This window comes from Emys orbicularis, chromosome 7, assembly GCF_028017835.1.
Source record: "Emys orbicularis isolate rEmyOrb1 chromosome 7, rEmyOrb1.hap1, whole genome shotgun sequence".
In the NCBI taxonomy this organism is placed as follows: Eukaryota; Metazoa; Chordata; order Testudines; family Emydidae; genus Emys; species Emys orbicularis.
The window spans coordinates 55213225-55230145 of NC_088689.1; the positions used below are offsets into that span (position 1 = coordinate 55213225).

The 16921-nt window shown below is 41.2% G+C and overlaps 1 protein-coding gene across 1 annotated transcript in view; it reads right to left on the reverse strand.

The window, feature by feature from the left end:
- Positions 1-6830: 6830 nt before the first annotated feature.
- Positions 6831-16921, reverse strand: part of MMRN2 (multimerin 2) — a 50555-nt gene continuing 40464 nt past the window's right edge. Inside the window, exons 5-7 of the mRNA XM_065408658.1 lie at positions 16747-16911; positions 12865-14802; positions 6831-7219 (exon numbers count right to left, since the gene is read on the reverse strand). Coding sequence (XP_065264730.1) covers positions 6831-7219; positions 12865-14802; positions 16747-16911 — 2492 coding nt within the window. The remainder of the gene's footprint in view (positions 7220-12864; positions 14803-16746; positions 16912-16921) is intronic.

Genomic DNA, 16921 nt, shown 5'->3' on the forward strand with positions numbered 1-16921 from the left:
GAATTTTCCTTTAAGAATGAGTATCTTGAAAACCCAAATTAGATAAGTGATGTACAACTTCCGTAGGCCTCTAATCAGCTTTTAAGGTAGATATTTTTGAAAGTACGAGACTTTAAAATCTTGTAAAACTGGTAGCTTCATTTGTATGTACCATATTTTCCTTAATTATTTCATTTACATTTTTAAATTATATTATCTTTAAGTGTTGATATTAAAATGCATAATGAATTTTTAACTGTTACCTCCTCAGTAAGCCTAGAATCAAATTTTAGAACATCATCTAAATGACCACTGAATGTGCTATAAAATTAATTCTTTGGATATAAATCAGCTATATTGTCTTCACATACTATATTTTAAATTAAATTAACAGACTAAAAACATATGAAGAGTAAAAATGTCACTTAAGTTTAAAATTAAATCTTTTTTGGTTACTGTAATAATGTTTAAAGGGAAGTAATTATCTTTTATTTTGGTTAGATAGAAATGATTTAGCAGTTCTCCATTGTTGTGACAGTGCTTCTGTAAGAAGGCAGAGGACACAATCCTGCTTCCACTGGGTGTACCCCATGTAGGGATGATATAATGGTATATAATACAGAGCTTTATGGAGTTCACAGTATAGTAGCCATGGTTTAATAGTTATCACAAAGGTGGAGTGAACACTATTTTACTTAATTTGTTAAACAAATCTCATGTAATTGTTGCCTTGTTCTATATTATCCTTGAATGCAATTAAGTCCACATACTGTAGTGATGTTTGTGCTCTGACCTACCCATGCCCAACATGAAATGTATTATATTGTATACAAAAATAACATGGTAGTTAACTTAGAGAAGATGTAAATAAAAATGAGAGAAGGGTAAAACAAGCAGAATGATTACATTCTTGTGTTTGTTATATGCCAAAAGTGTAGAATAATCTTTTAAAATGTAACACACTAATGTACCTTGTACAGCATCTGAGTTAAAAGGTGCCTTAAGTTTACCATGAATGCTTTTTTCTGTACACAGATTATGTCCAATGTATCATTTTTAAGTAAATAACCTTATTTTAGTACATATTAGTAATGTGTTTTGTATTTACTATAAGACTTCTTCATGAGTATGTACTACCTTGGAAACCGGTAATACATAACCAAGTACTTCTCTGCTTTTAAAATACTGTATTTGGTTCAGTCTTTAAATCATTGGATAAATTAACAATGGTTATTAACAGCTTTAATCATCTTACTTAGTGATGCTCAAAGTTGCATGGTGGACTACCGTCAATCATCCAGTGCCTTACATGTGGGCACAATACTAAAATCAGTATTCTTCTTAACTTTTCTCCTTGGTTCGTATTGGAAGAAAAACAAAGCCCGCTTTTAATAAACTGCTTTGCTTGATCATTTGATCTTTATTTGTGTTTGGGGATAGACCTTTTAGGCATATGTTGCCTATAAAGGTAAAGATCTATTTGTCATTTGAATTTACACAAACTCTTATTGCCAGTACAAATAATTGGGCTGTCGATTAATCGCAGTTAACTCACGGGATTAACTCAAAAAAATTAACTGTGATTACAAAAATTAATCACGATTAATCACACTGTTAAACAATAGAATACCAATTGAAATTTATTAAATATTTTTGGATGTTTTTCTACATTTTCAAATATATTGATTTCTACTACAACTCAGAATACAAAGTGTACAGTGCTCACTTTATATTATTTTTATTACAAATATTTGCACTGTAAAAATGATAAAAGCAATAGTATTTTTCAATTCACTTCATACAAGTACTGTAGTGAAATCTCTATTGTGAAAGTGTAACTTACAAATGTAGAATTTTTTTTTTGTTACATGACTGCACTCAAAAACAAAACAATGTAAAACTTTAGCTACTTACTTCTTGTTCAGCCAATCGCTAAGACAAACAAGTTCGTTTACATTTATGGGAGATAATGCTGCCTGCTTATTTACAATGTCACCTGAAAGTGAGAACAGGTGTTCTCATGGCACTGTTGTAGCCGGCATTGCAAGGTATTTACGTGCCAGATATGCTAAACATTCGTATGCCCCGTCATGCTTCAGCCACCATTCCGGAGGACATTCTTCCATCCTGCTGATGTTCATTAAAAAAATAGTGAGTTAATTAAATTTGTGACTGAACTCCTTGGGGGAGAATTGTATGTCCCCTGCTCTGTTTTACCCGCATTCTGCCATATATTTCATGTTATAGTAGTCTCAGATGATGACCCAGCACATGTTTGATTTAAGAACACTGTCACTGCAGATTTGACAAAATGCAAAGGTACCAATGTGAGATTTCTAAAAATAGCTACAGCATTTGACCGAAGGTTTAAGCATCTGTAGTGCCTTCCAAAATCTGAGAGGGACGAGGTGTTGAGCATACTTTTAGAAGTCTTAAAAGAGCAACATTCCGATGCGGAAACTACAGAACCTGAACCACCGAAACAGAAAATCGATCTTCTGCTGGTGGCATCTGACTCAGATGATGAAAGTGAACATGCATCAGTCCGCTCTGCTTTGGATCATTATCGAGCAGAACCCGTCATCAGCGTGGATGCATCTCCTCTGGAATGGTGGTTGAAGCATGAAGTGACATATGAATCTTTAGCGCATCTGGTATGTAAATATCTTGTGACACCAGCTACAACAGTGCCATGCAAACGCCTGTTCTCACTTTCAGGCGACATTGTAAACAAGAAGCAGGCACCATTATCTCCTACATAGGTAACCAAACTTGTTTGTCTGAGCGATTGGCTGAAGCAGGACTGAGTGGACTTGTAGGCTCTAAAGTTTTACATTGTTTTATTTTTGAATGCAGTTATTTTTTTGTACATAATTCTACATTTGTAAGTCCAACTTCCATGATAAAGAGAATGCACTACAGTACTTATATTAGGTGAATTGAAAATACAATTTCTTTTGTTTTTTACAGTGCAAATATTTGTAATCAAAAATAAATATAAAGTGAGCACTGTACACTTTGTATTCTGTGTTGTAATTTCAATCAATATATTTGAAAATGTAGAAAACATCCAAAAATATTTAAATAAATGGTATTCTATTATTGTTTAACCGCACGATTAATCGCAATTAATTTTTTTAATCGCTTGACAGCCCTACAAATAATATTAATTAGAAAACCAATTATAATTTTGTATTTTTACTTGAGTGAAGTTATAGTAGTAAACTCTTGTCCTTTGGGGTTCCAAAAGTGGCCAGTGGGATATAATACTTAAAGCTGAGTCCTTCTGGACATTTTCATCAATCCAAGGAGCAACAGTTTATATCTCAAATAGAATTGTCCTTTTTAACAGCTAATATTTATGGTACCTTGAAATATAGACTCATAGAAATGTAGGGCTGGAAAGGGCCTAGATATGTTGCCAATATCTTTCATTTTTAATGAACTGCAGCTACTGTACTGTAGTTGATATTAAAGCTGTTCTGTTTTACCACATGGCATTAATGTTGGCTAGGGTGAGATTGTGTTTTGTTTGTGAATAGTATTGAAAGGCACGATGAAGAGGCTGTGTTTTAGTGAAATTTTTGATGAATGATTTTAATTTTGTTTTGATTAATCAATTATAACTTTTTTTCCCCATGGTATTTGGCTTTTTGGCCACAAAGTGGTATTATATTTTAAAGTTTTGAGACTCCTTTTGGCAAAATGTTTGTTTTCTCCATAACTGATATAATCTAATGAATGTTAATTTCTCCCCTTACTAATATTATCCCTTGCCAATAATAGATACAGAACTCTTATACCAAAAATGTAAGTTTTTTGGCCACCCTTAGAACTTTAATATAATTAAACTTTTTACTGTCAGCAAAAATTTGCTTTAATACTTAAGAATTTTGAAAAAGCATGTGAGACACTGTGAAGCTTGGCAACCATAGACAATAATGTCTCTGAAAAATTTATTGTACATGTGGAGAAATACACTTTGAATAACTCGTGTGAAATTGTGACTCAACTGAAGTCATTGGCGAAGCTCCCATTGACTTCAATGAGGCCGGGATTTTACCTGGTTTCTCTAAGCCAGGGGTCGGCAACCTATGGCATGCGTGCCAAAGACGACACGCAAGCTGATTTTTAATGGCACACTGCTGCCTGCCAGGGTCCCGGCCGCTGGCCCCACTCAGCCCGCTGCCGAACCCAAGCCGGCAGCGGGCTGGGTGGGGCCGGCAGCCGGGACCCCGGCAGGCAGCAGCGTGCCATTAAAAATCCTGCACGGCCCAGCCTGCTTTTCTCCACCCACCGCTCTCTCCTGCAGGGGCAAGGGGCAGAAGCTTGGTCCTGCCGGCTGCTGCTGCAGGGCAGCCTCCACAGGCAGCCAAGCTCCTTCCTCCCCTGCCTCTTCCCCCAGCGTGCTGGGTTCCTGCCCCTCCTCCTCTCTCTCCCTGCGGCCGAACCGCTGATGGCCCTGGAGAGGGAGGGGGAGAATCGGAGCCGGAACCGCAGCTGCAGCGTGCTCGCTGCTCCAGAGAAGGGGCGGGGAAAGGGCCTTGGGGAAGGACGGTGGAATCACGGCATATCCCCTCCAGCCCCCTGCCATGAGCCGCTCAGGGCAGGGGGCTGGGAGCATCCCCATGACTCCAGCCCACACCCCAGCCCCCTGCCCTGACTCCTGAACCCCCCTCACCCCTCTGCCCTGAGCCCTGCACCCCCTCACACACACCCAGCCCCCTGCCCTGACCCCTGCACCGCCCCCACGACCCCAGCCCTGACTCTGGCTCCCCCCTCACATACCCAGCTCCCCCACACTCCATGCCCTGACTCCTGCACCCTCCTCACACACACCCATCCCCCTGCCCTGACTCCTGCACCCTCCTCACACACCCCCATCCCCCTGCCCTGACTCTTGCACCCCCCACACATACCCAGCCCCCCCACAGCCCCACCCTGAGCACCAAACGGAAGCTCCTGCACCCCCCCTCCCCCCACATTCCCACCTACACCCCTCACACCAAATGGGAGCTGCCCAGGTAAGCGCTCCACACCCAAACCTCCTGCCCCAACCCTGAGCCCCCTCCCTCATTCTAGCTCCTGGCCAGATCCTACACCCCAACCTCCAGCCTGCTCCTTCACCCTCAGCCCTGTGCTCAGTGCACTCCCACCCTCAGCTCAGTGCAGAGAGGAAGAGAATGGGCTAAAACCAGGGAGAAGGTAGGTACCCACTCTATGTGGGCAGGGCTGGAACCCCAGACCGGCAGCAGGCTGAGCAGGGCCAGCAGCCGGGACCCTGGCTGGCAGGAGCCGGCGGACGGAACCCCAGACCGGCAGCGGGCTGAGCGGGCCGGCGGCGTAAGATCAGCATTTTAATTTAATTTTAAATGAAGCTTCTTAAACATTTTGAAAACCTTGTTTACTTTACATACAACAATAGTTTAATTATATAATAGAGAGAGAGACCTTCTAAAAAACGTTAAAATGTATTACTGGCACGCAAAACCTTAAATTAGAGTGAATAAATGAAGACTCGGCATACCACTTCTGAAAGGTTGCCGACCCCTGCTCTAAGCCATATCACTGCTGAAGATGATGAGTGGGATAGAAAGGAGACTTGAACCTACTTCATTAAAAGTGTCTGGGTCACCTGATTTTAATGGCCTAAATGAAAGATACCAGCCCTGTCATTGATGCTTTTGTCTCCCTTTGCACTTTCTCACCCCTTCTTGCTTTTCTTGTACTCTTTCCTCCCCCCAGTTCAAAATATTCAAGCAGTATTGTGCATAAAAATGAGATTACTTTACTTGTCAAAGGCACAGAATAAATGGTGTATTTTCAGTCTTCAGTGTATTGGAAACAGCAGTACAGAGAGATGCTTACAATCCCACCAGTGAGTTAATTTATAAACAGTTAAAACTGCTAACTTTCTGGCTTGCCTTATTCCAAGAGACATGCAGAGGCAATGGTGCAAAGGCGTGCTTTCATGTGATTATTATACATGTTACGAACTTGTACATCCAATCTTCACTGCAAAGGGGCACAGTCAGCTATAAAATTAAGGTTTGAAGAGCAATACATGGACCTGTTTTTAATAATTCTGTAGTTTAATGCTTACAACTAGAGCTGGTCAATATTTTTCCGATGGAACAGTTTACCATCAGAAAATGCTGATTTGACTAAATCTGTGTTTTATCAGAATTTTTGAAACATTTTTTTATAAGGTTGAAATGTTGCACTTTGATTTCATCATTTTGATTTATATATTATATTTATAATTTATAATGTAAAAGCCAAAACATTTTGACCTTATCAAAATGAAGTACACCTCTACCTCGATATAACGTTGTCCTCGGGAGCCAAAAAATCTTACCGTGTTATAGTTGAAACCGCGTTATATCGAACTTGCTTTGATCCACCTGAGTGCGCAGCCCCGCCCCCACGGAGCACTGCTTTACCGCGTTATATCCAAATTCGTGTTCTATCGGGTCACGTTATATCGGGGTAGAGGTGTATTATATGTAAAAATCAGAGATTTGATTTTTCATCCCAATTCAGGATGAAACTACAGTTTGAAATCTTGGAATTTCCCTCAACTCTAACTTACCTTGGGCTGAGATACTGCATTCAACGCATTAACTCATCACACAGAAGAAACTTAATAAAATCCCATTTCTCTAAATTCTATGTGATGCTTTAAGTAATCAAAAAACAAATATGTCTAGAAAGGAACATGGAGGTAAATCTAAGAGTGCTATGTTAAAAACACACAACAGAATTTATATGCAAACAAATCACAGATCAGGCAGTAATTGATGGTCCACTGTATCTGTGGGAAAATGTTGACTAATGAGCAATGGCACACTTCAAGTTTTAAATATTAGAAATCCACCCATGGTTGTTCCAGGTGGGCTACGTTTCACTATAGAGCCCTGAAGCAGTTCAAACCACACTCTCTCCCCCTTCTTCAGCTCTGCCATAGCAAAAGTGGTCTCAGAGCTTCCAGTTGTCTCCTTCTTCTGACTACTTGACAGAGTCATTCTGTTCCCACGGCTAAAAACCAGCTGCCCTAGTGCAGGTCCTGCGCTAAACTTCACATTGATAACAAACATGTAGACACCATTTTGAGGTGCTTTGAAGTAGCCCTGTTCAGGGAAATAGCTGTTACCATAATTAAGGTATGTTTCATTAAACCTCAATGCTTTTACTTCATCCCATTCTTCGCAGAATCCAACGTAGAATGCCACTGATGAATCTAGAACAACACGGGGAGAGGAACAGTTTTAACAACACAGCAACTCTTTCTGCGCTTGCTCCCCACAGGTAGGTAGAGGAATAAAGCTTGTAATTATGATTGCCACATATTTATTTGTGTTAACTTATCTTATTAAATGTAAATATTTGAAATAAGATTGTGCTCACAATGGGAATCAAAGTGGCTCAACAGTAATATATCCATATCTGCTTCCTTTGGGTCTTAGGGATCATCTCTGTTTGATTTAATGAGGCGCCATGTTCTAGTGGGTAGGGCACTGGACTAGTGGGTCACAAGATCTAGGTTATATTCTTGGCTCTGCTGTGTGACTTTGGGCAAGTCACTTTACCTCTATGCACCTCTGCTTCCCCTCCTACTCTTTGTGTGCTCATTGTGTGTCTATACAGTGCCTAGCACAGTGTGCTCATTGTGTGTCTATACAGTGCCTAGCACAGTGGGGCCCCAATCTTGGTTGAGGCTTCTAGGTGTTACTATAATACAAATAACTCGTTTTTTGCTACCATCAGCATTGCTGAGCTGATCTAGCTACAAGAGCAAGCTACAGTCCATTCTGCCTCATTAATCAACAACACTGCCAGCAAAATTTTCATTCCATAATCTTTGTTAGTCATTAATATATGAAGCAGACAGAAAACTTGCTTCTTTCATTTCCTGGGTTGAATGCAAAGTGCTGACAGAAAAATTGTCTTGACTTGTAAAGCAATCTAATCAGATCTGAAAGTAATTGACAGAGAATAAATAGGAACATCATGATCTCTCTGGAGTAGACCATATCATATACATTTTAAAAAATGAATTGCAAATGCAGATATATCACTACTTGGACAAAGTCTAGTAGGTTGTTTGGCCAAGTAGCTGGTGGGATAGTTGCACTGAATATTTGGGCTATTTTTTATAGTACAACAGATTCACCCAAATAACATATGTATATTTGAAATTGTTCCATACTAATTAGAGAAATATTTTTACAATTAAATGCCTCTTGTTCTGTATGTAATGTTACTAGACTGCTCAAATTTTCATTCTTTGTTGTAAAGAAGAATCAGATGTCATATAAAACACAAACTTATAAAACCTGTTTGTAAAGGATTAATTGGTTCATTATAGGTAGAGCCCTACAAATTTACAGTCCATTTTGGTCAATTTCAGTCAGAGAATTTTAAAAATCATAAATTTCATGATTTCAGATATTTAAATCTGAAATTTCATGGGATTGTAACTAAAGGGGTCCTGACCCAAAATAAGGTAATGGGGGGTCTCAAGGTCATTGTAGGGGGGTCGTGGTATTGCCACCCTTCTGCTCTGCTGCTGGCAGCAACGCTGCCCTCCAAACTGGGCAGCTGAAGAGCAGCAGCTGCTAGGCAGGAGTCCAGCTCTGAAGGCAGTGCCACCAGCAGCAGCAGCGCAGAAGTAAGGATGGCATGATATGGGTATTGCTGCCCTTACTTGTGCACTGCTGCCTGCAGAGCTGGGCCCTCAGTCAGCAGCTGCCACTCTCCGGCCACCCAGCTCTGAAGTCAGTAGCACAGAAGTAAGGGAGGCATGGTATGGTATTACCACCCTACTTCTCCACTGCCGCTGGGTGCCCGGCCAACAGCTGCTGCTCTCCGGCCACCTAGTTCTGAAGGCAGCGCCAAAGTAAGGGTGTCAATAGCATGACCCCCCTACAATAACCTTGCAACTCCCCTTTGATCCTCTTTTGGGTTGTGAACCCAAGTTTGAGAAATGCTGGTCTCCCCCATGAAATCTGTTAATCTGTATGGTATAGAGTAAAAGTATACAAAAGACCAGATTTCATGGGGAACAGTCAACATGGATTCACCAAGGGCAAGTCATGCCTGACCAACCTGATTGCTTTCTATGATGAGCTAACTGGCTCTGTGGATATGGGGAATGTGGTGGACGTAATATATCTTGACTTTAGCAAAGCTTTTGATACAGTCTCCCACAGTATTCTTGCCAGCCAGTTAAAAAAGTATGGATTGGATGAATGGACTATAAGGTGGATAGAAAGCTGGCTAGATCGTCGGGTTCAATGGGTAGTGATCAATGGCTTGATGTCTAGTTGGCAGCCAGTATCAAGCAGAGTGCCCCAGGGATCGGTCCTGGGGCTGGCTTTGTTCAACATCTTCATTAATGATCTGGATGATGGGATGGATGTCATCCGTGAACTTGCTGAGGGTGCAACTAAGCTTGGGTGAGAGGTAGATACACTGGAGGGTAGGGATAGGGTCCAGAGTGACCTAGAGAAATTGGAGGATTGGGCTAAAAGAAATGTGATGAGGTTCAATGAGGACAAGTGCAGAGTCCTGCACTTAGGATGGAAGAATCCCATGCACTGCTGCAGGCTGGGGACCAACTGGCTAAGTGGCAGTTCTGAAGAAAAGGACCTGGGATTACAGTGGACGAGAAGCTGGATATGAGTCAACAATGTGCCCTTGTTGCCAAGAAGGCTATCAGCATATTGGGCTGCATTAGTAGGAGCATTGCCAACAGATCGAGGGAAGTGATTATTCCCTTCTATTCGGCACTGCTGAGGCCACATCTGGAGTATTGCATCCAGTTTTGCCCCCCTCCTGCCCCACACATACACTACAGAAAGGATGTGGACAAATTGCAGAGTCCAGCAGAGGGCAATGAAAATGATTAGGGGGCTGGGGCACATGACTTACGAGGAGAGGCTGAGGGAACTGGGCTTATTTAGTCTGCAGAAGAGAACAGTGAGGGGGGATTTGATAGCAGCCTTCAACTACCTGAAGGGGGGTTCCAAAGAGGATGGAGCTAGGCTGTTCAGTGGTGGCAGATGACAGAACAAGAAGCAATGGTCTCAAGTTGCAGTGGGGGAGGCCTAGGTTGGATATTGGGAAAAGCTATTTCACTAAGAGGGTGGTGAAGCACTGGAATGAGTTAGCTAGGGAGGTGGTGGAATCTCCATCCTTAGAGGTTTTTAAGGCCCGGCTTGATAAAGACCTGGCTGGGATGATTTAGTTCGGATTAGTCCTGCTTTGAGCAGGGGGTTGGACTACATGACCTCCTGAGGTCTCTTCCAACCCTAATCTTCTATGAGTCTATGTACATGCAATAGGTGTTTCCATAATTCTAGATAAAATAATGCCAAACCACATATCTTAAAGCAGTGCCTTATTTTAAGTCTTTTACTGTAAAAGATCAAATTAAAGCAGGGAGTTCGTATTACCTTTTGTATATGGCAGTGGCGAGACCATTTCTGGAATACAGTCTCCAGTTCTGGAGTCCACACTTTAAAAAGGATGTTTTTAAAAATTGAAAAATATTCAGAAAAGACACAAGAATGATTTGAGGTCTGGAAAACGTGCTTTACGGTAAAAGACTTCAGAAGCACAATCTATGTAGTTTATCAAAAAGAAATTTAAGAAATGACTTGAAGATGATCTGAGTTACATAAACAGGGAAAAGATTTCTGATAGAGAACTTTAGTTTAGCAGATAAAGGAATAACCAGATTAAATGGATGGAAGCTGAATTCAGACTGGAAATAAGGTACACATTTTTAACAGTGAGGGTAATTAAACATTAGAATAATTTACCTAGGGATGTGACGGACTCTCCATCCAGATTTGGATGTCTTTTTAAAGGATATACTCTAGCTCAATCAAAAGTTACTGGGTTCGATTCATGAACTACTGGGTGAAATTCTATGGTCTATGCTATGCAAATGGTTAGACTAAATTATCAGAAATGGTCCCTTCTGGGCTCAGTCTGTGAATCTATAAAGAAATACTTCTTACCAGCAGAGGGCACTGCAGTGAAGCATGATAGAAAGGAACCTACAGAATCAGTGCCAAAAGCAGTCAGTAAACAACACATTTTAAGTGATGAGAATCTTCGGTCCCATTCAGAGCTTGTCTACATGGGAAGAAACAGGGAAGTTTTGGTGAATCAACTAAAGGTATGAAGTTGAAACACATAAAGTACAGCATATTAAACACCTGTATGGATGCTCTCAAAAGATTAAGTTATAGCAAACTAAAGCCACTTTACTTTAGTTGATTCACCTTAACTTTCCTGAGTGTCCCATGTATGCAAGTCTGAAGTCCTTACTCAGGAAAGCAAGAGATCTTTTCAGTGAGATGACGTTACAGAACAGGCTTTTAATTCCTTATTGAGTTGGTCCCATTCTTGACATTAAAAAAAAAAAAAAAAAAAAAACGTACTTGATAAGTCAGTTGAGGTTCTCAGTGGAAAAATAAACAGGCTTCTATTAAACGATTCTTCCTGCTGCATGTCAAAACCTGTTCTCAGTTACATATCTTATTCTGAGAAACACATTGCAGGAGTGTGGAGCAAGGTAAATAATGCAGCTAAAATGTAAGAACAGAAGTGTAACGGGTCAAAAATGGAACAGTGCAGATAAAAGACAGCTATCATTTGTTGTATGCACTGTAGTTGTAGCCATGTCAGTCCCAGGATATTAGAGAGACAAGGTGGGTGAGGTAATATCTTTTATTTTATTTAATATCTTTTATCTTATCTATCATTTGTAATGACTATCAGTTTTATTTTAATTTAGATCTTAATGCCAATTTGCAGTTGGGATGTAACAGAGCATTCAATTTGCTGAAGTCCTGGCATTTGAAAAAGAAATGTGCATTTATGTACTTGCACAGATAGCTGCACGTATTTTATTTAAACAAGAGTATAATAAACAGTGTCACCTGCATTTTGCTCTCATTGGGAAAGTGATTAAATCAATAACCTTGGAAATTATGAGGCTGACTGCACCGAGGTACAGCACCAGTGTGAGTTATTCTGCAAATAAGAAAAGTGCTATGTCTCCTGTTCTGTCCTGCTGGTGAACATTAAGTTCACCTGAAATTATTGATCCATGTAACCTCTTTGCTTATTCAATCTAACTGCATTTTTACAACATTCTTAACTGGGCTGGCCTGAAAGTCTGGCTGGTGCTGTGACCGAGGCAATTTCATATTTTGAGCTGGGATCATCACACAAGCAACACTCTACAACTCTGGCAGGTAGGATTAGTATGTGCCGTTCTTGCAGTGCCCCAGATGAGCAGGCTGTGGGGATACATGGTTAACAATCATGAAGAAGCAGGTTTGTAGTAAAGAGGAATTGGTAATCCATGAAGAAGTGCTAGGTAGAAACCTGTGTATGAATCTCTAATGTGGACAAGTAAAATGCTTCCTTTGGACCCAAGCTTTCCCACTTTGCTCACTCAAGTTACCCAATTAAGTTAACATGCCTGTTCCTGTTAGCAAGATGAATAGGATTTGGCCCTTTTTGTTCCTCCCAGACTCAAATAACGATGGAGACTGAGCCAATGCTTGGAGACCCAGCAGCCTCATCCTGACTCAGAACAAAAAACCATTTAAGTCATCACCAGCAATTGCAAGCAAAACATGGAGCTTTTAATGTTAAGGGCCAGTTACTCAGCTGTTGCAAATCTGTAACTCCACTGACCGCAATAGAGCTGCGCCGCTTTATACCAGTCAAGGAGCCAAATGCAATATCAAATCTTTGATTGCACTGAGACACCGACCAGCTCTCACATTATATATACCATACACCTGAAGCATGCTGTGAGGCTCAGAAACAAGCTACAGCACGGGGAGGGGGAGAACCTACCTTTTTCCAAAAGCTCAGCCTCTATTTTATTTCTTCCATTTATAGTTTGCATGTGTTCTCTGTTCTCATCAGTCTGTTTCTTGTCTCTCCTTTTTTGCTTCTCATGACCTTTTTGCTGCCTCCTCATCTTTTTGGTCATCATTGACTGAATCTTTGTAATGTCCAGACTTATGTTTGAGGCAACTAATTCTTCAGTACTTCCAAACAGTTTTTGAAAAATCTGTAGATGGTCCTCAAAACTCTGTTTGGTGGTTACTAAATCTGCCCTCAGAATCTCCACTGAAATGCTGAGTGGTTCCACTAGATTTACTACAGTATGATTGCAGCAATTATTGTTATCGTCCCTCCATGATTGATGCCTCTTGATGTCCATACTTAGATGTTTGATCTCTTTTTTTAGAGTCAGGATATCATTATATGCTGGATTATCCACGATGTCATCCCTGGAAGCCTCATGGTTAGGCTCCATATGTTCTACATTGCTGTGTGGGCTCCTGACTTCCTCCAGAGTGTTTTTTGTTTGCTTTTTATGTTCGGGATGTTTAGGGACATTCTGAGCATCATGGTTACTCTCACGACCAATCTCCAGGAAATTAAATCTCTTTGTAAGGGATTCTAAAGTCACATTTTGCTCTTTGAGTTTATCTGAGGTGTGTCTGAGAGCTTCTTGCAGTTGAGCTACTGATGATATTAAGGTGTTAGGGTTTTCTTCAGACAATACCTCCATAATTTCTGTTCCCAACAAGGCCTCTAGTGCTGTTTCATGCCGCATTGCATCTTCCAAAAGAGAATTGAAAGAGCTATTGAGATACTTGATGTGGCTGTGGATTTCCTCATCTTTCTTCTTCAGGAAGCCAATATCTTCTGACAAAATCTTAATCTGTGATTTAAGATGAGACATGTTGTCCATCAGTTGTCTGCTTTGCTCTTGTTGATAACCAAGAGACTGGTGGATAGAATTAAAAGCCGTGGACAGCTCTTCAATTTCACTCCTCAAGAGATCCTTGGAAGACATCTCTAGGTGTTGCACTTCCTTTAAGTTTAGCTGGGTATTCTCTAGGGAACGGGTGATATTCTTTTGATGATCTTCCAGTATGTCAATGTCAGAAGATATTTTCTCACAATTGCACTCTCTCATGTACTTTAAGAGATCCCAGTGGCTTTCTTGAAGATTTGAGAGGGTATAGTTGAGCTCCAATATCTGCCTTTCCAGAGCTTCTTTGTTCTCTTCTATAATAAGTGATTTCTCCATTAAGGCTACTCTAAACTCCTCTGATTCATGCTTTGACTTGGCTTTTAAGTCCTTAACCCATTTATCTAAAACAGTAATATCCTCAAAGGCCGCATCTGACTCCATGAACAGTTCTTTAAGCTGCTTTGCATGCCCTATCAGGGTCTCATTGAGTTGCCTGATGGATAGCCAGGTAGCTTCATCTTTGTTGCCACAGTATAAAGAGAGTTCTGTTAAGTTTCTGTTCAAAGTCTCAAGTTCATCTTCAAGGTTTTCTTGCTCTTGTTTTATGTCTGTCATGCTACTGTTCAAAGCTAATAAATGGGACTGCTGTATCTTATGATACCTCTTGAGCTTCATATCAGTATCTGCCTTGATCATGGTGAGATTATAGTGAATGGTAGTCTGCTGCATGTGTAGATGATTGCCTATTTCCCTTTTCAGCTGGTCCACTCTCATTACATTTTCTTGAACTTTCGATTCAAACTTAGTTCCTAGCTCCTGGAATTCCTTCTTGGGCACGGTGGTTTCTTGGAATTTCTCTATGCTTTTTTTGTTGGCCTCCACATCCTTGGACAAGTTTCTTACCATGCTGGAGAGGTTCTGTAAGCTTTTATTGAAGTTTGCCCACATTGGGTTAAAATGTTCCTTCAGGAAACTCTCCATATGAGGAAACAGCATTTGCTGAAGGAGCCTTTCAGGCAGTTCTGTAACACAAAATTAAATTGTACAACACAAAATCTAAGAAAAATGTTCCTATAAAACTAAAAGGGAAAATTTAAATGATGTTTTGGGAAAATAAACCTTTCCAGGCTTGGACTAGATTTGGACAAGTCCCTCCAGGTCACTGGCTAAGTATTTTTCTGTGGTGACTGCCACAATATCCCCCCAAAAATCTAAACTTTCCTTTAAAAGAGAATTAAGCTTCTAATACTTATGGTTAAGGCTGTGAGTCTATCACAGAGGTCTTTGATTCTGGGACTTTGTGGGACCTCCGTGACTTCTGCAGTGGCTGGGGGCCACCTGAGCAGCTCAGGCAGCCCCTGGGCCAGGTGCACTGACCGCTGCAGGGGCAATCTCGGGCCACCATGCTCCCCCAGCAGCAGCCGGAGTTTGGGTGTGGGAGGGGGCTCAGGGCTGGGGCAAGAGGTTGGGGTGCAGGATGGGGCGAGGGCTCTGGGTGGCGCTTACATCAGGAGGGCTCCTTGGAAGTGGCGACATGTCCCACTTGGGGCGGGGGTAGTGCGTGGAGCCCCCTGGCTGTGCCTCCACCTAGGAGCCGAGGGATATGTCAACGCTTCCGCGGAACCGCATGGAGCTGGGGTTGGGAGCCTGCTAGCCCTACCAATCCCTCCCCCCAGTACCAGTGGGGGTCCCTGACCACCCTCCCCCCCCAGAGCACCCACAGCACCCCTGGGCCGCCCCCTGCCCCAGAGCACCCTAGTTTTAGTTAGGGGTATATAGTACAAGTCATGGACAGGTCACAGGCCATGAATTTTTGTTTACTGCCCATGACCTGTCCATGACATTTACTAAAAATACCCGTGACTAAAACATAGCCTTACTTATGGTCAGAAAAATAATCTTCCAATTTAAACTGAGCATAAGTCAATACAGTCTTGTCTTTCCGAGCCTACAGCCACTTTGAAACAATAACTCTGAGAAGTGTGAAATTCCCCTGTTCATCTAAGAAGCATGTTAATTCTGAATTTATGAGGATAATTTCTCAACTGGCCATTTTAGCAACACCCCGCACAAGTTAATATGTGTATCCCACAATCCCATAATGCCTTCCCCTCTGATACCTACCGTGCAACTGTGTCAAATACAAAATTATTCAACACACTGAAATCTGAAAATTTAGGGACAGCATAAACTAAAATGACTTTAATAACAAACACAAGGAATATTACACTGGGCCTGGGCAGCATCGGCAAAGTCACCTATAACAGTATGTGATATCTTCTCTGTACTTGATGGTAACCGACTCAAACACTGATCCTTTCTCATTAAGGAATCAGATTCTAAGAACCCATGGCTCACTAGTAGGCCAAATTCAGCAGTGAAGGTATGTATGGTGTACAGGCTGATTTGGAGAATTCAGACACTCACTCTTATGTAACTTCCACCAATCTGGAATTCAGTATAATGTGTACACAATGTCTGTGCAAAAATTTTCACAGTAAAGGGAGGAAGGTGAAGGGCGCAATGGCAAAAGAAATGAACTAGTAAATGTAAGGAGCCTGCTTTCTCTTACACATTGAATTGCTTTTCCTGATACCCATTTTTTCAGCCATTGTGGCATGTAAATTACACTAAGTTATGCCTTAGTGACCTTTGATCTAGCTACCACAAGTACCAATAGCAATGAAACTGTGGCAGCCCAGACAAACCTGCCCGCGACATTGGGTCTGTACTCAAGCATCTAGCCTGTGCCACCAAAGCTTCACTGCTATAGTTTGAGATAGTTCAATCAAAGCTAACACAAGTAGGTTTCCACATGCTGCAATCGTATCTCCGCAGTGTAGATATACCCTAAAAATTGAAGTAAAACCCTACAGAATAGGTTCTAGTTTCTAGATTTTCGTTCTGGTATATATGAATCTACAATGCCAGCTTGAACACTGATGTGTCTGTGCCAATCCTCTCACCAGATTTACTCTGGTTCAGTTTTGACGTCATGGTGGTAATGTTGTTTTCAAGCAGTTTCTGTAAATCTCCGGCTGACTGATGAATATCGTTCTGAAGATCTTCCAGAAGTGCCTTATGATTCTGAATGGTTTTCATAATTTCTTCTGCCTGCAGTGATGTTGACACTAATTGCAA